General features: G+C 42.4%; 1 protein-coding gene across 1 annotated transcript in view; it reads left to right on the plus strand.

Moving 5' to 3' along the window:
• Window positions 1-22,160, plus strand: part of ARAP2 (ArfGAP with RhoGAP domain, ankyrin repeat and PH domain 2) — a 419,396-nt gene that overhangs the window by 44,014 nt on the left and 353,222 nt on the right. Inside the window, exons 7-8 of the mRNA XM_089678380.1 lie at window positions 7,411-7,480; window positions 16,473-16,593. Coding sequence (XP_089534506.1) covers window positions 7,411-7,480; window positions 16,473-16,593 — 191 coding nt within the window. The remainder of the gene's footprint in view (window positions 1-7,410; window positions 7,481-16,472; window positions 16,594-22,160) is intronic.

Here is a 22,160-nt window from a genome sequence, read left to right on the forward strand (position 1 = left end):
ACTGCAGACACAGTACAGGAGATGACCAGAGACTGCGAACATAGTACAGGAGATGACCAGAGACTGCAGACACAGTATAGGAGATGACCAGAGACTACAGACATAGTACAGGAGATGACCAGAGACTGCGGACATAGTACAGGAGATGATCAGAGACTGCATACAGTACAGAGGATGACCAGAGACTGCAGACATAGTACAGGAGATGATCAAAGACTGCAGACATAGTACAGGAGATGACCAGAGACTGCGGAAATAGTACAGGAGATGACCAGAGACTGCGGACACAGTACAGGAGATGACCAGAGACTGCAGACACAGTACAGGAGATGACCAGAGACTGCGGACACAGTACAGGAGATGGCCAGAGACTGCAGACACAGTACAGGAGATGACCAGAGACTGTGGACAAAGTACAGGAGATGACCAGAGAGACTGCAGACATAGTTGAGGGGATGAACAGAGACTTTTCAGCAATGCCCATACTGTATATACAGTTTGGTATAGCAGTCCACAGGCAGTATATGGGGGGGGGACATATCTGGCCAGCCAGGCTCAGCATCATCTCTGAGGGCGGGGCTCACAAGGATGTCTTCAGTGTACCCTGTTGGCTCTGCAGTGCAGTGATCTGGGCCCCAATCTAAGGGCGGTGCAGGTTTAAAGTGGAGTGTCCACCCACGGCCAGTGAAACCAGTGGTGGTGAGGACACCGCTGGACCAAGGAACAGGTAAGTGGCTGTATCTTAAAAGTCAGCAGCTACAGTATTTGAGCTGATGACTTTTTTTTTTCAGCTGGAAGTTTGCTTTAAGGGGCAGCTGCTTTGGGCCCTGCCTGGCGCTGCTGCACTGCTGACTCGGACTAGTCCTCTCTTCTGCCACAGAAGAGCCAAGCAGCTGGCCCGGTATTCTAACATGGTGGTGGAGAGGGGGAGGGGAGTCCTGGTCAATATTCGCTCCATAAGACACACAGACATTTCCCCCCATTTTTTTGCATCTTATGGAGCGAAGAGTACAGTATATATATTTATTATTTACAGGTACTTACATAGCACCAGCAATTTACACAGAGCTTTACATATATATTGTACATTCACATCAGTCCCTAACCCTCAAGGGGCGTACAATCTAAGGTCAGCCATAACTTTATGACCACTGACAGGTTAGCGTGGTTCTAAAAGCATTACGTTAAAAACCTTCTGGGTGCAGATCCCCCCTCCCAGCTATCCCTTATAATTACCTGAGCCCCATCTCGATCCAGCAAGGTGCATGAGAGCAACGGCTCTTCTGGGTCTCTCTCTACTTATTGTGTCACACAGTAAAGGGAGCCATTAGCTCCTACTGCTGTCAATCACAGCCAGATTGCCAATGATGAGAGAGTGTGAATGGACAATGTCCATTCAAAGAAGCACGACTACAGAGCAAGCCTGCTCGAGTGCCCCCATTGCAAGAGGCTTGCTGTTGGGGGCACTTGGCAGGGAGGAGGAGCCATGACTGTCTGTGGGGGACCCAAAAAGAAGAGTATCAGCGATGCTCTGTGCAAAACCATTGCACGGAGTGGGTAAGTATAAAATGTTTGCTAATGTTAAAAAAAAATACAACCTTTAGAATCACTCTAAGTGAATAACAATGATTATCTCTTTACAAAGGCATCTTAAAGTTAGTAGGATATATTAAGCAGCAAGTAAATATGTTGTCCCTGAAGCTGATGTGTTAAAAGCAAAAAAAAAAGGGCATCGCAGTTTGTTGTGTATGAGGCTGTGTAGCTGCAGACCAGTCAGTGTGCCCATGCTGACACGTATCCACAGGCAAAAGCTCCTACAATGGGCACGTGAGCATCACACTTGGACTACAGAAAAATGGAAGAAAGTGGTCTTGTTGGATGAATCATGTTTTGTTGTACATCATGTGGATGGCTGGGTGTGTGTGCTTCACTTACCTGGTGAAGGGATGACACCAGGATGCAGTATAGGAAGAAGGCAAGCCTGCTGAAGCAGTGTGATGGTTTGGGCAATGTTCTGCTGGGAAACTATGAGTTCTGTCATTCATGTAGATGTTACTTGACATGTACCACCTACCTAAACATTGTTGCTGACCAAGTACACCCCTTTATGGAAGTGGTATCCACTGAAGGCAGTGGACTCTTTCAGCAGGATAATGTGCCCTGCCACACTGCAAAAATGGTTCAAGAATAGTTTGAGGAGCACACGTTTGAGGTGAAGACAAGTCCATTTTGGAGGCAAAAGCGGTGATGTGTATATATATATATATATATATATATATATATATATATATATATATATATATATATATATAGTATTTTCTGGCGTATAAGACTACTTTTTATACTTAAAAATATACCCTAAAAATTGGGGGTCGTCTTATACGCGGGGTATAAAATGTGAACCTTGAGCTTGGGTCAAGCTGGCTGGATGTGTGGTAATACTGTATATACAGTATACCGTGTTGAGCCAAGCTGGCTCAAAACAAATGTCCCTATGACAGATTAATCTGTCAGCCCACTGGATGTGCGTATATACAGTATACTGCGCTGAGCCAAGCGGTTTCAAAGCGTACCGGTACGTCCCTACTGTAATCAGCCCGCTGGATGCATGTATGTACGGTAGCTGCGGCTACATACAGTATACACTGGGCCAATCACGGCGAGTAATGTATTCTACTAATGAATACAAAGCCTGCTCGGATTGGCTGAGTTAGAGAGGTGGGCTGATGATGTCACAACCTCAGCCAATTCGAGCAGGCTTTGTATTCATTAGTAGAATACATCGCTCGCCGTTATTGGCCCAGCGTATACTGTATGTAGCCTCAGATACTGTACATACACATATCCAGCAGTCTGATTACCGTAGGGATGTACTGGTATGTTTTGAAACAGCTTGGCTCAGTATAATGTATATACCAGGGGCGGACTGACCATTTGGAAACGCGGGCACTGCCCGAAGGCCCGGGGTCAGTAGGGGGCCCCATGAGATGCCCCTGGTATGTTTTTCATAGGCTTTTTTGAGTTTGGGCAAGGACACAGGGGCCCCATGGTCCCCTATTGCCCGGGGGCCCCATGAGCTCTCAGTCTGCCTCTGGTATATACCACAGTGGGTATATACTCAGTATACTGTATATACCACACATCCAGCGGGCTGACAGATTAATCTGTCATAGGGACATTGATTTTGAGCTAGCTTGGCTCAGCGCGGTATACTGTATGTACATTACTGCACATCCAGCGGGCTGTATATATACTGTATACTGTATGTAGCCGAAGCTACCGTATTACCGCACATCCAGCGGTAACTATTGGGGTCTAAGCACTGGACTGCGTTTTCACCAGGGCCCCTGATGGTGGGGATGGACTTGAAGCAGACCAGGACCAGGTCACGACCTCCGAGCACTCCTACCTGTGGCAGAGGGGTCCACCGGGGACGACTACAGGGGAGAGCCTGATGTGAAGAGACCGGCAGGGCCCGGCAGGATGGATGGATGGATGGATCACTCGTGGTCAGACAGGCCAGATCGTTACCGTGGGAGCAGCGAGGTACAGAATCGGCAGGCAGAGGATAGTCAGGGCACACGCAGGGTCAATACCAAGGTAGTCAATCCGAAGGGAGATCCAAGAGGGAGGTCAGACAAGCCAGGGGTCAGGACAGGAGAAGGCAGCGTAGTCAGGGCAATCCGGGTCAGCAAACAGCAGAATAGCACAGGCACAGAGCACAGGAACACAGGGGAACACAGGGAGACCTAACGGCAATTGGTGACAGCACAGGGCATCTTTAAATATGGCGACCTGCGCTGTCATTGGTGCTCGGCGTGCACCCGCGGCGCCTAGTGCACATGCGCGAGTTTCCCCCTGCCGCGGGACCTAGTGCCTGTGTCCCGGCGCGAGCCGGTGAAACTGCGCATGTGCCAGGACGGATGCCGCGGCGGACCCTGACAGAATGGCTTTGTATGTCAGAGTTAGTAATTTGAATTTAATGCGTTGGGCAATCTGGAGCCAGTGAAGGGATTGGCAGAGGGGGGTGGCAGATGTGGAGCGGTTGGTGAGTCTAGCCGCTGAGTTCAGGATAGACTGGAGTGGGTATGGCGTTTGTTTGGGTAGGCCAGTGGGAAGAGAGTTGCAGTAGTCCAGGCGTGAGATAATGAGGGAGTGTACGAGTTGTTTAGTAGAGTCTGGGGTGAGGAACATACTTATCTTGGAGATGTTGCGGAGGTGGAGCCTGCATGACTTTGATAGTGATTGAACATGAGGTTGGAAGGAAAGGTTTGAGTCCAGGGTGACACCCAGGACTTTGGCGTGTGGGGTGGGATTGATGGTGGCGTTGCTAGTCGTGATGGACAGGATGGGGGGGAGGGCGTGGGCTGGGGGGAAAACTAGGAGCTCAGTTTTGGACAGGTTTAACTTGAGGAAATGAAGCGACATCCAGTCTGATATGTCGTTAAGGAGGTGGGCGATGTGGACGGAGAGAGAGGGGGTGAGGGGTGGAGAGGTAAATTTGTGTGTCGTCGGCATAGAGGTGATAGTTGAAGAGAGGGGGATAGAGGGGGAGGTGGCAGCATTATAGGTAACTCTGAAGGAGCGTTGGGATAGGTAGGAGGAGAGCCAGGAGACAGCAGCGTCCCTGATGCCAAAGGAGTGCAGTTTAGTAAGGAGCAGGGGGTGGTCTATAGTGTCAAAGGCCGCGGAGAGGTTGAGGAGCAGGAGGACTGAGTAGTGGCCATTAGCTTTGGCGGTTAGCAGGTCGTTAGTGATTTTAAGTAGGGCGGTTTTGGTGGAGTGTAGGGGACAGAAGCCAGACTGTAGTGGATCGAGGAGGTTGTTATCAGTGAGGTGGGTGCTTAGGCGATTGTAGGCTAAGCGCTCAAGGAGCTTGGAAGTGAATGACAGCAGGGAGATGGGTCTAAGGTTGCTTAGGTCAGTGGGGTCAAGGGAGGGTTTTTTGAGTATGGGGGTGATGTGTGCGTGCTTTAAGGGGGAGGGGAATGCGCCAGTAGAGAGGGAGAGATTGAAGATGTGGGTGAGGGAGCGAATGATGGAGGAGGGGGGTGACTGGAGGAGTTGTGAGGGGATGGGGTCCAGGGGGCAAGTGGTGAGGCGGGCTTCAGCGAAGACCTTAGTGACAAAGGGCAATCTTTCTAACAGCCATGGATTGCAGTAAAACATGACAGAGGTTCTAATCTTTATCCACTCTATTAAAAACTAAAACAAAGTTTTGGTTATACATCTAAAACAATGCAGTGCTAATAATTAGAATCACACAGGCATTCTAATCCCTCTCCACTCTATCCAAAGCAGCAAAAAAACAAGTTTTGCCTTTCATTATACTTTAAACGAATCCTTCACTAAACCAAACACCTCTCTGATGGAAGCTTCTGTTGTATGACTAACAAGAACCTGCAAGTGGATAACAGTATCCTGCCTGCAGGTCAGATAATCCATTATTTAACTTGATGACACATTTCCTATTTAAAATGATGTAAAGTAGGGATGGGCTGTATGTTCGAGTCAAACGTTAGTGGTTAGTTAGTGGTGACTAACTATGTGTGACAGTTAAAAAAATGAACTGCTTGCTTATCCCCTGAAGACGTGCAGGTGCACGAAACACGTCAGGAGGGGCCTTACATGTTTGAAGCTGCGGCCGTCTTAGTTTAAGTGGAGAAACATCCATCACAGCCAAGCTCTCTGGTGCGATATCTCCAGCAGCTATCATCATAGAGTACCATGATGATATGCCTACACCATAATTTTGCATATGAGGTAATTTGTTCATTTTATACCCTTTGTGAATACATTTGTACACCAAGATGGTCGCACCCCCTGCAGGAGTTATAACCCTCCCTTACTATATTGAAAATGAAAAAAAAAAATTGCCTTTAGTTACACTTTATCAAATAGAAGAGGGAAAAGAACACCAGCTGTGAGAATGTAGTACACTTGCACTGTGTACTTATGAAGCCAGTGCTACACTGGAGATTTTTAGTATTCTCATTTGCATTAATAAAATCAATAATGATTATTTACTAGGAGTAACAATTTACTGCTAAAAGGGTGGAACAAATAGCTCCCTACGCTAAGCTAACAAAAGTAGCATGAAGTAGCATGTGGTAACATTGATACAAACGCTTGGAGCATTAAGTAGTCGTGCCAGATTAATATCTACTATACACTGCTTGTGTAGTTTACACTATAGGGGGTCATTTGTCACCATCTGTTTAGTTACTCCTAGTTATATGGTTAGTGATTTTACTAGCATGATTGGACTAATAAAAATCTTCTGTGTATCGCTAGTCTGAAGACAACAGTTGCCACACTGGGCTTGTAATAGGTTTGCTTTAATAGACTATATTAATGGAAGTAAGCTAACGATGGCATTTAATCAAGATAATAAAGGCACCCTTATGTCTGTAGTGATAAAAGGTCAGAGGAAGGAGCCAGCTCACAATGGGGATAAAGGCATCCAGCAATATTAAAAGAGAGGTAGGAGAAATGAACCCTGAAGAGGTGAGTATAATCTGCCTCCCATTGCAGGGACCTGAGGGCTTTAAATCTTTACAGACCTAACAGGGTCTCTATGAATTCTAGGAAAAGTAAGGACCCTCCACTGCAGTAGGGCTGTGCCCACACTGCAAGGATTACATGTGTGTATTTATTACAGGTACTTATACAGCACCATCCATTTACACAGTGCTCTACATATATATTGTACATTCACATCAGTCCCTGCCCTCAAGGGGCTTACAATCTAAGGTTACATTCCTACATACATGTACTTGGACCAATTTAGACAGGAGCTTGCTAACATACTAACATGTCTTTAGAGTGTGGGAGGAAACCCATACAGGGAGAACATGCAAACTCCAGGAAGGTAGTGCCAAGGTTGGGATTCAAACCAACATCCCTAATGCTGCCAGGCAGAAGTGCTAACCACTTAGCTGCTGAGCTGTCCATGCTCATTTATGTCTAGGAGACCAACATAAACAGTGTGATAAGTGATCTTCTACTCCCACAGGCTCCTCTTAGCTGCTAGACTTGTTCTGACAATCTCTTCTCCTCTGCACTCCGCTGGTTGGATGCATTCCGATGTCATCAAGACCAACTCAGGGCCCGTAGCCTTGCATTGAATGTGAGGATGCTGAGGAACAATCCACCATCGGAGTGTGAGGTAGTGCCGTTTGCTGGAACAGTGGAGGATTGGGTTAGTAAAAATGATTTTTCTATGCCCTAGACATAATTTGGGATTTAATATGGTTCTATGTTTCTAGATTAATTGGATTGTAATGATTGACTGTTTCTGAGCAGATTGCTTATTTTTTCCTTTTCTCTGGTTTAGTGGATTGGTAATAGTAGGAGGCAAAACATTTAACTTTACTACTAAACATTATTCTTGTACTTTTTTTTTTGCAGCTCTTGCATGTTTCAGAAGAGATGGGTAAAGTTTGATGGACATCATATTTCCTACTATTACAATGATCGGGTAAAGTATCAATGTGTTTTATAGAATCTGTACTTTAAAAGTAAATTAATCATTTGTTTGTAATACTTTTTCTTTGTAACAAAGAGGGATCCCATATTCTCACAGGAATGTAAGGAATGGGTCCTTGAAGATGTCAGAATTAGGTTTAAGAATGATACAAAAATGTCAATTGGAAAATAACTTCTATTTCTGCCTTTCTAGTTCTGATATATACAGTTGCAAGAAAAAGTATGTGAACCCCTTGGGATTACATGGAGTTTTGCATGAATTGGGCATAAAATGTGCTCTGAACGTCATCTAAGTCACAACAATAGAAGAACACAGTCTGCTGAACATAATACTACACAAACATTAGATGTTGCCATGGTTTAATTGCACATAACATGTAAACATTCACAGTGCAGGGAGGAAAAAGTATGTGAACCTTTGGACCCTCCTTTGGCAGCAATACCCTCAACCAAACGTTTCCTGTAGTTGCAGATCAGACCTGCACAACGATCTGGAGTAATTTTGGACCACTCCTCTTCACAAAACTGTTTCAGTGTAGCAATATTCTTGGGATGTCTGGTGTGAATCGCTCTCTTAAGGTCATGCCACAGCATTTCAATCGGGTTGAGGTCAGGACTCTGACTGGGCCACTCCAGAAGGCGTATTCTGTGCTGTTGCAGCCATTGTTTTGTTGAATTACTTGTATGCTTTGGGTCATTGTCCTGTTGCATCACCCATCCTCTGTGGAGCTTCAGTTGGCGGACAGATGGTCGCACGTTTTCCTGCAAATTGTCTTGATAAACTCTGGAATTCATTTTCCCATCAATGACAACAATCCGTCCAGGCCCTGAGGCAGCAAAGCAGCCCCAAACCATGATGCTCCCTCCACCATGTTTTACAGTGGGAATGAGGTTTTGATGTTGGTGTGCTGTGCCTTTTTTTCTCCACACATAGTGTTGTGTGTTCTTCCCAAACAACTCAATCTTGGTTTCATCTGTCCACAGTATATTTTGCCAGTAGTGCTGTGGAACATCCAGGTGCTCTTTTGCAAACTTCAAACGTGCTGCAATATTCTTTTTGGACAGCAATGGCTTCCTCCGTGGTGTCCTCCCATGTACTCCATTCTTGTTTAATGTTTTCCTTATTGTAGATGTGTCAACAAAAATGTTAGCATGTTCCAGAGATTTCTGTAGGTCTTTAGCTGACACTCTGGGATTCTTCTTTACCTCATGGAGCATTCTGCGCTGTGCTCTTGCAGTCATTTTTACAGGATGACCACGCCTAGGGAGAGTAGCAACAGTGCTAAACTTTCTCCATTTGTAGACCGTCTGTCTTACCGTGGACACATGAACATCAAGGCTTTTGGAGATACTTTTGTAACCCTTTCCAGCTTCATGCAAGTCAACAATTCTTGATCGTAGGTCTTCTGAGAGCTCTATTCTGCGAGGTATGGTTCACATCAGACAGTGCTCCTTGAAACTAGTAAACCTAAAACAGGTGTGTGTGTTTTTAAGGGCAGGACAGCTGTCAGCAACACATCCAATATCATCACACTGATTGGAGTCAAGGTTGGCTCACTCCTGGCTCCAATTAGCTCTGGGAGAAGTCATTAAGTTAGGGCCTCACATACTTTTTCCTCCCTGCACTGTGAATGTTTACATGTTATGTGCAATTAAACCATGGCAACATCTAATGTTTGTGTAGTATTATGTTCAGCAGACTGTGTTCTTCTATTGTTGTGACTTAGATGACGTTCAGAGCACATTTTATGCCCAATTCATGCAAAACTCCATGTAATCCCAAGGGGTTCACATACTTTTTCTTGCAACTGTATGCCAAGCAGCAGAGCCAGGATGTTGACCTGACTTTTTCTACCACAGTTGAGCAGCACATTTAGATCACTCTCATGTTGTTAAAGTGGAACTTTAGTCTAAAAATTAAGTCTTGCTAGATCACTTCAGGCTGGGCACTTTTGCAGGTATAGCTATGTAAAACAGTAAAAATAAGTACCTATACTATTTCAAATCCAGCAATACACTGTGTCACTCTGCTCTGCACATGTTCAGTTGCTCTCTATTTTTGGTACTGTGCTGAATTTGTAGAGGTCGATCTGCTGACAGCCCAAAGACTCAACCGCTGCTCAGGGCTTCAGCAAAATGGCAGTCTCCAGCAAGAAGAAACAGAATAATGCTGAAAGCAATTTACAGCACACACTAATTTTGGTAGAATAATTACACTGTTCAACAAATTTTTATTTTTTGCCAGTTTTGGAAACAAAAGGATCCATTTCTTAATGAATTTCACATTCTGAGTTCAAATATAACAATGAAATTTGTCAATTGGCTCTAGTTTTTCTGTAAACGGAAAGTTTTCTACTATAGGCGTAATGACTACATAATGCACAATAATTATATAGATAGATGTCTTTCCACAAATATAAAGCAAGTGATATTGACTACATAACAAAGCCTAAATGGCATAATATATTGCATAGGATTACCAAGAAAAATTATAGCCATAAGCTAAGTTGAATCATTTTAATACTTAGGATTCTCACTAGTTTTGTCTTCAGTTTGTGTCGGTTTTGCTTCTCTTGGCTTTTCTCTTGTATTCGAGGAAAGGGCTATCTCTTACAACTGCACGTGACTACACGCTTCAGGTTCTTCCTCACTTGACTCAACCACAAAGGATTCTGGTGCTTTAGGAATTGGTAGCCCCTCTCCATGAGGAACTGGACGTATTGCCGATGGAATATTTGGATAGTGCACAGATAACTTTTTCTTCTTATTTAGCCCTTTTACAGTTGGAGGCACCATACAAAAGTAACAATTACTAACATGATCTGTTGGCTCTCTCCAAATCATTGGCACAGCGAAAGGCATAGATGCCTTTTTTCCATTCAACCATTGCTCCAGTGCCGTCCCACAAGAATTGCAGCATATATGTGGTGCCCAGCTCTTGTCCTGGTCTCCTATCTTGCAGCCAAAATACAAGTTGTAGGCTTTCTTAATCATTCCTGTTATCCTCCTTTTTTGTGAGATAAAAGTTATTTCACCGCAGATATAGCAGAAATTATCTGCTTTATTCACACAAGTTCGAGGCATTACTGAGTAGCCTATATAAGCATAAAACGAAATGTAAAGACGCTGTCGAACTACAATCAGCTACAGATACTGCAGCTTTTATGCAGTGAAGTGATGCAATTAAAGGCTAATATTGCATCATCTCAGTATAGATGCAATTTTCTATTGGTCACCAGTATCAATTGCGCAATATGCAGCTGAAGTTGCATCATAATTTTGAATGGCTTACGTCATTAGATGGGTGAATATATCATGGAAACTAGAGCCAATCAACATTTTTTAGGGTCATTTTCGTTTTCAGCACCCCAAAATTATGTAAGATTAGCTAATTTTATGCCCAAAACTTTTTACCTGTTGAACAGTGTTACCTGCAGAAACCTTCACAACTTAAACCCTTCTCATTTCCACTCTGCAACTGACCAACTCTATGACAGAATCTCTCCCCTGTCCTGCCATATTAATTATTAATATGAAAAGTATTATCTTGCCAAATAACTTTTTGCCTATATATATATATATATACTGTATATAATTTTTTTTAACTAAACATAAAACAGTATTCATTTGTGTTTTTGTATAACTGTCTGGAGGAATCAAGGAAAATGATTTTTATTTAGATGCACACAGTAGGCAGGTTGACATAGCTCCAATCTCCCAGGAGGTGCCCATGATCTGTGTTAGCAGGCTACGAAACCAGGCTATAAATTTCAGTAAGGTCCCATAAAATGTTACTACAATCCTCAAAAAATTATGCCTTCAGAGGAATTGGTGATTTCTGGTATCATCCTGTAACAATTCTAGTGCAACCATTGCCAAGCATCACAGTTTTCAATGATTATATGCAAACTGTGTGGTTTGATAAATGAGAGCTATTGCTGGAAATGTTAAGTACAAGGAAACTCTTCAGCGGTACATGTCAGAGCATTCTGACTCATGAATATCAGCACAACTGCAGGTACGACTAGGTACACTTCTAACAGTGAAATGCTTAGAATAATATCTGTAAGTAGAAATTCTGGTACCGTTCTCTGGTGATATGCAGTCTGAGGAAAGGCAAGTAAAGGCAATTATGATAAAGTTTTTTTCATTTGCACTGTGTATATAGTTATGTATTGTAATCCTGGACATTTTGATTTAAAGCAGACTTTACACATAACAACTTTATATAAACAAATTTTCTTTAGCAAGTAACATACATTCCTCAATAATATTTATGCTACCAAAATTACTGTGTGCTGTAAATTGCCTCCAGTATTGTTCCTGTTTCTTTTTGCTGGACGATGCCATTTTGCTGAAACCCAGAGCCCCTGAGCGAATCTTCTGGCTGTCAACAAATCAGCCTCTACATTTTCAACACTAACTAAAGTTCCCCTTTAAAGCCAAATGAAGTACCACACCTTTTAAAGCAATGTCCCTCCTGCCCTCCCATTCCAGTGCTTTGTGCTGGCGTAAATGAGTAAGGGCTACTTAACACTAGATGCAGTTCAGTGAGCTTTTTATATGCATCAAAAATGGATGCACTGTGTTTTCCATGTATTCCAATGGCAAACTGCATCAAAACTGCACCGAAACTGCGTGTGGTGTGAACTGTAAGCAAAAACGTATCCAAAATACATCCGGGGTGCATTTTTGTAGTGTGAACTGACCCTCAAAGGGAATGTGTCTGACTTGGTCTGTTTATAGACTTGGTCTTGGTTATAGAGTGCCTTAAACAGAGTGCTCATGGACTATTGGACTACATAGGCATACTCAGACACACATAAATCCTGTATAATAATAATAATGATAATAAATCATGATTGTATCCAACCAGGAAAGCAACAACTTCAGGTCTTGCCAGCTGGTGCCACTCTAAGATAAATCTGAAACTGTAGAACCGATTAAAACCAGGCAGCCGCAGTAGAGAAAGAGGCTCTTTGTGTTGTCATAAGGGGTCAACAGCAGATGGTGATTTTTTTTTTTTGTTTTTTTAGGAAATGCCATTTAATGTATTACTAAACCCACAACAGTAAAATCAGTCTGTACATGCAGTAAAGTATGCTTGTCATACTTACTGTGGAACCTAAGGGGTTAATCCTCCACATTGTGTAAAAAGGCTGTTTGATCCTGTCTTCTCTGACCCTCCTCTTCTTTTGCTGCCTCCAATCCATTCACAATAGTACAGAGCTGCAGTGGCAAGTCTGCACATGCTCTGTTTGGTGTGTATTGCTAGAGAGCTTTTTTTGGGGAAGGGTGCATGTGATCAGAACTGGACCAATCAACGTTGTCTGGACAGAAGGTGAGGGGAGGTGCAACCTCCAAGGACAGTTAGATGAGGATGAAAACTCCTCCTACAGGATTAATCAGTGCTTGGCTTTATATTGATAGAAGTCACAAACTACCTATATATTGCTAAAAAGAAAAGGTATTTAGCAGTTTATATTTACTAAAATAATTGCACTTCCATGTTCTATGTATTGTGGGAGACCAGATTTAATGAATACAGAGCCTGGGTTTAGTAACATTTTAAATGATGCAGTTTTCACCACTTATATAGGAGTATTTCTCAGATGAGCTATAGGATAAGTTCTCAAAAACTACATTTAATAATTTACCTTATGTCCATAATATATCCAGTACCATCACTGGTACCAGTGGAAAAATAACATCTTTGTTGATGAGATGCTAAGTGGAAAAGTGGTGCTCAGGGATTTCCAAACTTTTTAAACATAGGGCCAGTTTACTGTCATTCAAACTTTAGGGGGGGGGGGGGGGGGGCAGACTGTGGCCAGTGGAAGTTAGCAATGTCTCATGCTTGGTGAGCAGTGGGAGTAAAAAATAAAATCACACACTACCTGTGGTAGGAGGAGGAATGTTACTCAAAAATTGGTATCAGTGGAAAGAATAGTGCCCCATCATTGGCATTAATGGGAGGAATAATGTCATATTGTTGGTGTCAGTGGGAGGAATTATGCCTCACTGTTGGTGTCAGTGGAAGAATTTATGCCCTTCTGTTGGTGTCAGTGGAAGGCATTATGCCCCAATATTGGTGTCAGTGAAAGGAATAGTACCCCATTGTTGGTGTCAGTAGAAGGAATAGTGACCCATTGTTAGTGTCAGGAGAGGGTTTGCCCTATCATTGGTGTCAGTGGGAGGAATAGTGTCCTACTGTTGGTGTCAGAGGGAGGAATTATCTCGACTGTTGGTATCAGTGGGAGGAATAATGCCCCGAGGGCCAGATAAAGGCAGTCAAAGTGTTACATCTGGTCCATGGGCAGCAGTTTGAAGGCCACTGGTCTAAATTGGTGGTAATCTAATGTTTGTGTTTACTATTTTCAACACAAACCTATTATACATTCTTTTCGACAACCTAGGAAGCCCATACATTTTTATGGAACACCGCTTGGTGTCTCGATTCCGTAGTATGCACTGAACCAGTGGAAGTTATTTCTACATTTCGCGTAGAAATTTGTAACTTTTAAATAACTATACTGAGGACTGATTGACATATTTGTACTGCAGTTCTCATTCCTCCAGACTTCTAGAAGTTTACAGCTCATACATTATAGCTGCTTGTTTTAGATGAGCAAGGATCTTTGCTCCACATAACATATTTCACTCAGGATTCTAAAAGTAACAGCTTTCTACTTAAAAGCATCTTAGAAAAATTAAAAATTGAGCTGCAATCTGATTACTCCCATTAATTGTGCTGATGGTTTGGTCATTTAGTTTAATGGAGGACACAATCAGGTATTGGAAGGCATCTTGATTACAAATTAGATAAAGTGAGCAGCAAACGTAGAGTGAAGGATAGATTGGATACATAGAGGACAGTAATGGAAAGTGGTGTTTGGCAGATAAAGACACCAGAAAAGGGAAGGAATAGTATACAGGAAGGCAGATTGGCTACAATAAATCAATGGGGTGGAGACAACATTGCTTCATTACTGGGATATCATTGAAAGGTAAAATTGAGTAAAGGGTCATTTTAAAGGAGCTTGTAAAATTAACCGATCAGTTGTATACGTCAAGCTAGTCCATGGATCTTTATGCTTTAAGTGAGTTCTTGATAGTTACATCTGTGGGTAACAACCAAAAGCCAGAATATTTTTAGGATATAATCAGTTATCTGAATTATAGTTTGCAGCCCATTGCTATTATTTCAGCTAGGATAAGGCAGGTGATAGAAGTGCTTCTAAATGCTCTCAATCACATATCTATGTAGTCTTGTATTATACTTGCATGCTTGGCTACAAGTTAGATGTCCATGGCCAGCATTAACCTAAGTGATTTGAAAGGATCTTTTTTTTTAACAATTATGCTCTGTGCAATGGCTATTGACAGACACAGTGCCACTCGGCCCTATCTCCCGGAACCTCATCATTTAATTTGATTGACAGCAGCAGGAGCTAGGGAGAGAGAGAGCAGCACTGCTGCTCCCAAGCCCAGTGCTGGTTTGAGATTGGGCTCAGCTAAGTATTTGGGGGGACATGGGGGGGGGGAGCTGCACCTAATCTTTTCTTACCTTAATGCAGAGAATGCATTAAGGGGAAAAACCTTTAGCCTTTACAACACTTTAAATTAATCGGCAAAATGCAGATGCTTAACATAGCAGTCAGTCCGTTCTTCTCAACAGATCTGATACTAGTATATCCAAACATGCCCATTAATGCTCCTTGTAATTCTTATTGGGTTTTGTGCTGCATTATTGGTGGGTGTATATGTGGTTCTTGCAAGTAATTCAGCAGTATACAAGCAAATGACAGCTAGTCTTGGCAAATAGTAATGAACACTAAATAGCTCTCAAGTCACAGAAATCTTGCAGCATGTTGTGAACTTTTGAAGATCCTTTTGAAGAGTACGGAACCTATGAATAATGAGATATAGGAACTGCCACTGGTAACATGCTTGTTTAGGACCTAATCACACTTGCATGCAATTAGCAACATTTATGATAATACATGTGTTGGAATGGGGCTTATAGTTTCCTTTTTAAAGCACATTAAATTGCAGTGCAGATGTAAACTGTCCACATAGAAAAAACTGAAATTGTTTTGTTACAAATGCTTTATGCATTGACATTCATCCTTAGGCCCAGGCTGTCTGGACAGTATGATCATCTGCTGACTTGGCACCATCCACAAACAGCTTAACTCTTTAGTTTGATTTGGAAGTTGACTCCAACGCAATTATAATGTACTTCAACCTATTTCAGGTTGTTTTGCAGTCTTTTGAAGCTTAAAAATATGACTTTCCTAAGACCTGTCTCTATGAATTATTAACACTGACTGAGGGGATGTGAGAGAAACAGGGAGGGTGTAGCTAGGATTGCGTTAACTAGCACTTAACAGGTAGAGAGGACAGTGGGAGAAATCAAAACATAGTAAACAAGTTGTAATGGTCCTAAACCTCCAATAGGCGTCAGCATACTAAAGAACAACAATACCTGGGGCAGCTCAATTCAGCACTGGAAAATACATACAGTATATGTGGGACATAACATTGATCTTTAGTTAAAATGCATTTTCATACAGAAAGAGTCATGCATTTTACTGCAAGAAAATGGTCGAACAGACTGTTAATGTGCAGACTTCAATGGTGTCATTCTGGTCTTGGCTTCATTACCTAGTAGGTCACTGCCCTGAAACATGCAGCCAGTGAAAATCTCATCTCATATCCTATGTACTTGTCCTGGGACAATCACTCATTAGGTTAAAATCAGGTTCCAGATGATGGCCCTCATGCCCTTTAAAAACAAGTCAGCAATGTCCGTGTCTGTTTCTATTCTGGTGGGTTTACTATATATCCTTATGTTAGGATTTAAATGCAGTATTTCATAGCCCTTTTGTGTTGCAAACTACTACATGGTCTATTAATTCCCTTGCCAGGTCATTCTGCAGTGAATAAATGTAAATGGTCACAAATTTATTTTATTGTTCCAGGATGTGTTCTCAAGAGGGAAAATGTTACTGTCTGCAGCAATAAAAATTCAAAAATTGGGTGACAACAAATTTGAAATTGTGACATCACAAAGGACGTTTATTTTCCGGGCAGAAAAAGAAGGTATGAGTAAATGATTTTTTTACATGATGCATGGTTACGTTGCATTATTTTACAACATGTACTGTACATCTTTTGATATACATTACATTATATTTTGATATACATTATTTGATCAAAGCACCTACAGCTTTTATTCTGTAAACACACAAGTAGAACCGTGCCGAAGGCAGGCCATATGTGGGCAAGGCTTAGATGCCCTAGTGGGAGCACTAAGAACTACTCTCCCTAATTCCCTAAACACTAGGCAGGAGTTTGCGTTCAAGCGAAATCAACATTAAGGCACAACTCCAGACTTAGAAGAGATCTGCAAATAACACTGGAAACCCTCTAGTAACCTGTGGCTAACTTGTTGCACTGTTAACACTAAGCACTGTAGACACCACCACTGTTACCACATGCTGTTCCGCATGGTCGGTCCCAGTATGTGCTGAACTGGTTGCTAGTGAAACATAACACCGGATTACTACCAGAGTAGCCATCCCCCTTTGCCAGTCACCCATTCCCTGGCTGGTTGGCTGCCAAAAGCAATGATAAATACACAGTACTCCCTAGCAATGGCAATATAGCCCACACTAGACAACAAACTACATCCTGGACGAAAATGTACTAAACCTGCTCTAACCTACAGACTCCTTGATGTAAGCCCTATTCTTTGGAAACACTGTGCATGCACCCCTTTAGAGAGACTTCAGACTAGGTAAATCAGATGAGCAACAAACAGTTAATACTGACATAGTTCAGAACATACAGAAACAGTTCTTCTTATAACTGCTTCACTTACAATCCTGTACAAAGGTTCTCTAGTGCGTATAGGGAAATCATACCCCATACCCCTTTACCTCATACCCTAGTAGAAGCAAGTCCTTAAAGGCATGTGTCCATTAAGGCAAATAATCCACAGAGTTGCAAGTATTCCTTAGTCTCGGTTCACACTACTGCAACCTGAAAGTCATGCGACTTTGCCAGGCGACTTCCTGGTGACTTGAGCACTACTTTGATGTGACTTTGATGCAAAATTTGAAGTGACTTTCAGGGAATGCTTGGGATGTCGGATCCAAATGACATCAATTTAGATGAGAATTCGACTTGGAGGTGACTTCCATTAAAGTCTACGGGCAGAATTCAGATAGAAGTCACCTTGAAGTAGTACAGGAACATTTTGCAATAGTGCTAATTAAGACAGCTCTCATTGACTAACATAGGATTTGACAAGTCATGCGACTTGGGGTCTCACAAGTTGGATCTCAAGTCGCAGCAGTGTGAACTGAGCCCTAAAGTCCATGATTTGGCAATAGTGCATAAATACAATAAGTCCATAGCTGGCAGCTAAAATTTTGTAAAGTCCTCAGGTTCCCAGCCTCACAGGGAACGCAGACTGCCCCCCCCCTTCTCAATGGGAACACCATCCCGCAGATTAACAGTATAAGTCTTGGCAGTGATTTTGAAAGAGCCTCTATTTAAATTGGATGACCTGCAGAGGGTGGTGATATGGCTAAAACCCTTTCTGCTTAGTTACCACCAGCTCAGCAGGTGAACCAAGGACAAATGTTGCAAACAGATACACTGTAACATTTGGTCTTCTACAAAACACAGTGGACCTGAATAGTCCCAGAGCAGGAACATCGAAAAAGAAAAACTGTTAACCCCTTGTGGGCACCTGCCTACACATACTGTAGATGATGCTTTTTTGTTTTCGTTCAACCAACGTGTTGAACATAAAACAATTATTTGATTTCCCCATTAACACACTCAGTGTCAATGAGGCAATCCCTCCCATGGAGCTATTGTACTCTGACAGTGGGGGGACTTCCCCACCATCAAAAATACAATGGTCAGTGTTGCCGGCTATAGCTGGTGCCACTGATCAAGCAATAAAAAAAACACAGGTTGGCCATAGATGGATCAAAATTCATCTGTTCCCTGCTGAACCAAACAAATTTTGATCCACCTATGGCTGGCTTAACTGTATCCTGGCCAGGACTGGGCCTGCATGATTGGAGTTAATCACAGGTCACACCACTGTGATTTTAAATCGCGTGATTTGAGTGCAATTTCAGCGTGATTTCAGGTGCAATTTCTGAAAACTTTATTGCTACTTGCAACAAAACTGCAGAAAAAGTAGTGCAAGAAATACTTTAGAAATCGTGCTGCAGCAAATCGCACATGTTAAGACACTGACATTCACATTTATTAGATGCAATTTCAGGTGTGATTTCAATTCGCAAATCGCACCTGAAATTGCACTGGTGTGACCGGGCACTGAAGCATAACCTCCCTAGTGGTGTGATTATGTCCATATTTCTGTGCTGAAAGCGGTACTTTTTTTGCATGGAAATATGTATTTTTTTATTGTAGGCCTTTAATTTTTAGGAATAACTCACTGAAATCTGTCCGAACAAGAGTCTAGTAAACATCCCGGGTAGGCTAAAACTTTAAACACAAAATCATAAATTATAATGTAATAAATAATCATAAAAAATAATATCAATACATTTAATTCAATAATATAATAAAACCAAAAACAATGAAATTTGAAATATAGCGCCAAGTTCGCACATCTCTGAGCTCAGTCGCAGAATCGTTTTCAGTGTCTGATGATGAATTTCCCCACGAATCATTATCAATCAATTCTACAAGTGGTTCTGATTTACTATTGCTGTTCTCTAGCTGGTCTAAAACCACTTTTGACCTAAAGGGACGCTTTTTGGACGCCATGGACTTTTCTAAGTTTCCAGGCAGAAAGAATAGTCAAAATGCAGGCAGGGCACAGGACAAAGCAGTAGAGACAAAATGTATGTGAAATGGTTTGAAACAGTAATGTTTTACTATGTGAAATTTGTTTATTAGAAAATGACAGTTTTTAAAATTTTCAAATTTGCCGCCGTTTCCGGCGCCCGTATGTCCCGACGCAGGGACCGGAACACGGAAGCCGGATGCTGGCATTGGCCGGAGGAGATGGCCAGGGACGCTGCAGGGGACACATCGCGGGAGTGAAGGACAAGGTAAGCGCTGCAGGGAATCCCTGAGCAACGCCGCATGGTAAGCCCGAGTGTAGCTCAGGGTTACCGCTTGTGGTACTGAAACTTTACCCCGAGCTACACTCGGGAATACCGCCAGGGAGGTTAACACCCCGGTCACACCAATCCGACTTTGAAATCGTGCGACTTCTAGTGAAGTCGCACGATTTCAAAGTTGAATGGTATTCCGACTTCAGGTGCAACTTGCAAGACATCTGCAGCTTGCAAGACAGAGATGTCTATGCAAGTCGCATCTAAAGTAGTGTATGCACTACTTTAGAAATCGGTGCGGCTCTGACCAAGTTCCGCTGTAATTGTGGAAAATAGGGTACGACTTGCCATGCAATTTGCAAGTCGCATGGCATGGCACATCACATGCCAAGTCGCACTCGATGTGAACAGAGAATAATACACATGATCAGAAAATCGTACGAAAAATACTGCTTTTGAAGTGATCGTACGATAATCTGATCATTAGTACACAGCTTTCGTCTGCAATTATGTGAAGGGACAAGCACGAAAATTTTTCTCCTGCGATACCAGATCATACGATTTTCGTTTAATCAGTAGTTTTAAATTCCAAAATACAATACCAATATGTTACATCACTTCCGAATTTTCTTTCTGTCGCACAAGAGTTTTCGTATCTTTAGTAACCTCTTCACTTTAGACGTGAGACTGGTATGCAAAAAAAAAAGATCATGCATTATTCTCATTATGTGTACGGGGCTTTATACTAGTTTCCAATTGAGATAAGCAACAAATACGATATGGGAACAAATGTATTCTCCGTACTGAGAAAGATACCAGTCCACCAGCCCATAGCACTCAGTGTGACGGGCGCGGCGTCAGACCCCAGTCCTTCTCACCAACTTGTGACCAAAGGACTAGCCAATCTAAAACTGCGCTGCCACTTGCGTAACAATGCCACTCTCAGCTGCACCCTGCAACAAAGATTTTACAGCTCACTGGACCCCAATCTAGGTGCCAACAGCCTGAGAGCGATTGTTACTGGGTCAGGTTAATTACGCAATTAACCCTTCACACTGCCACCACCACCTTTTTACAGAGAAGGAGGAAACTCACAAATCTTAGCATTAACAATATGATGTTTGAATAAGCGTCTGCATACACACTGTCACCGCAGATAGATGTATCCAGAGGTTTTAAAACACACAGTAGCACTCTTCAGAGACAGGGATTCTTAGTTTGCTTTAAAGAGCTTTAGAAACAATTCAACAGTTTTCAGAAAATAGGATTTATTACTAAAAAGATCAAAATGGTGCAATAAAAATATTTACAGAAAAGATGTAGCCAATATATATATATATATATATATATATATATATATATATATATATATATATATAAATATAAATAGAGAGAGCAATAACACAACAGAGAGATAAAAGAAAGAAGTTTAAGAAGGTAGAATACTTGCAGAAGTCCTGGTTTAGGCAGCGTTCAAGTGTCCTGAACAAAAGGGTGCCTTTTCTCCCAAAGTTGGTTCCAGATGTTAAAAGGGAGAATCTCTTCATCTTCTCTCTCCAGGCATGACAGCTTTTCTAGTGTCCCAGCAGGGGGTGTCTACTGAAGCCAAGGGCTAATCGCCTCATTTGGGGAGGGGGGGTTAGGCGAAGACCCAGGCTGTGACCCAAATCCCTCACTAGTTTATACCATGGTCAATAACCTTCCAAAGGTGAATGCAGCAGCCTAGCCGATGGCAGGTTAATATGCAGATTGATATTCTGAACGTCCAGACACCAAATATGACATATCAGGCTGTGACGGATAACAAGATATCGCTTTCTACTCTCTGGTAGGCATTATCTAGGGATGTAAGGTATCAGGTGACTCACATTAAACTGACCTATCTGAATATATGCTTTGTTTCATTGTACCTTGTTCTTGCCGGGATTTATGAAATTGTATGAAAAAGTGGTTTCAAGTGGGATGTATGTTTTACTGCCACTCTGGAATGCTTTCATGTCCAGTGACTGACGGATTTATAGCTTTACGACCAGGCCAAGGCAAGGGTCTGACAGACATCATGGAACCAGCTAATTGGGTTTACAACCATGAAGTGTATCCAGCTGTGCCCGATGCACTTGTGTCCCCAGCATACACACACACCACATGCCCTTCAAAAAAAGGGATGGGGACTGATTTGGAGTGAGAATGACATTTGCAGAGTATGATCCAAATTATGGTTGTCATTGTCCATATCTGCGCACACAATTATCACACTCAGTATAAAGGATTTTATTGGCACAGCTGCAGAACAGTTTGGGAGTCTTGGGATCTTGTCACTGCTTGCTTTCAGCACATACTTGCATGTTTTATGATGACTCAGGACACAGGATGAGGAGAGTAAGAAGTAAAAAAGAGGGTAAGGGATGGTAGAGAATGGTTAAGTGTTCCTTTTAGGGGTTAGGTTAGTTGTTCAGTGTTCAGTTATTAAATGATTAACCACTTGCCCTCCAGAGGATTTACCCCCCTTCCTGACTATTTTTTGCGATACGGCGCTGTGTTACTTTAACTGAGAATTGC

This window comes from Staurois parvus, unplaced genomic scaffold, assembly GCF_062004578.1.
Source record: "Staurois parvus isolate SC_StPar_1 unplaced genomic scaffold, SC_StPar_1.0 ptg000204l, whole genome shotgun sequence".
NCBI classification, from domain to species: domain Eukaryota; kingdom Metazoa; phylum Chordata; class Amphibia; order Anura; family Ranidae; genus Staurois; species Staurois parvus.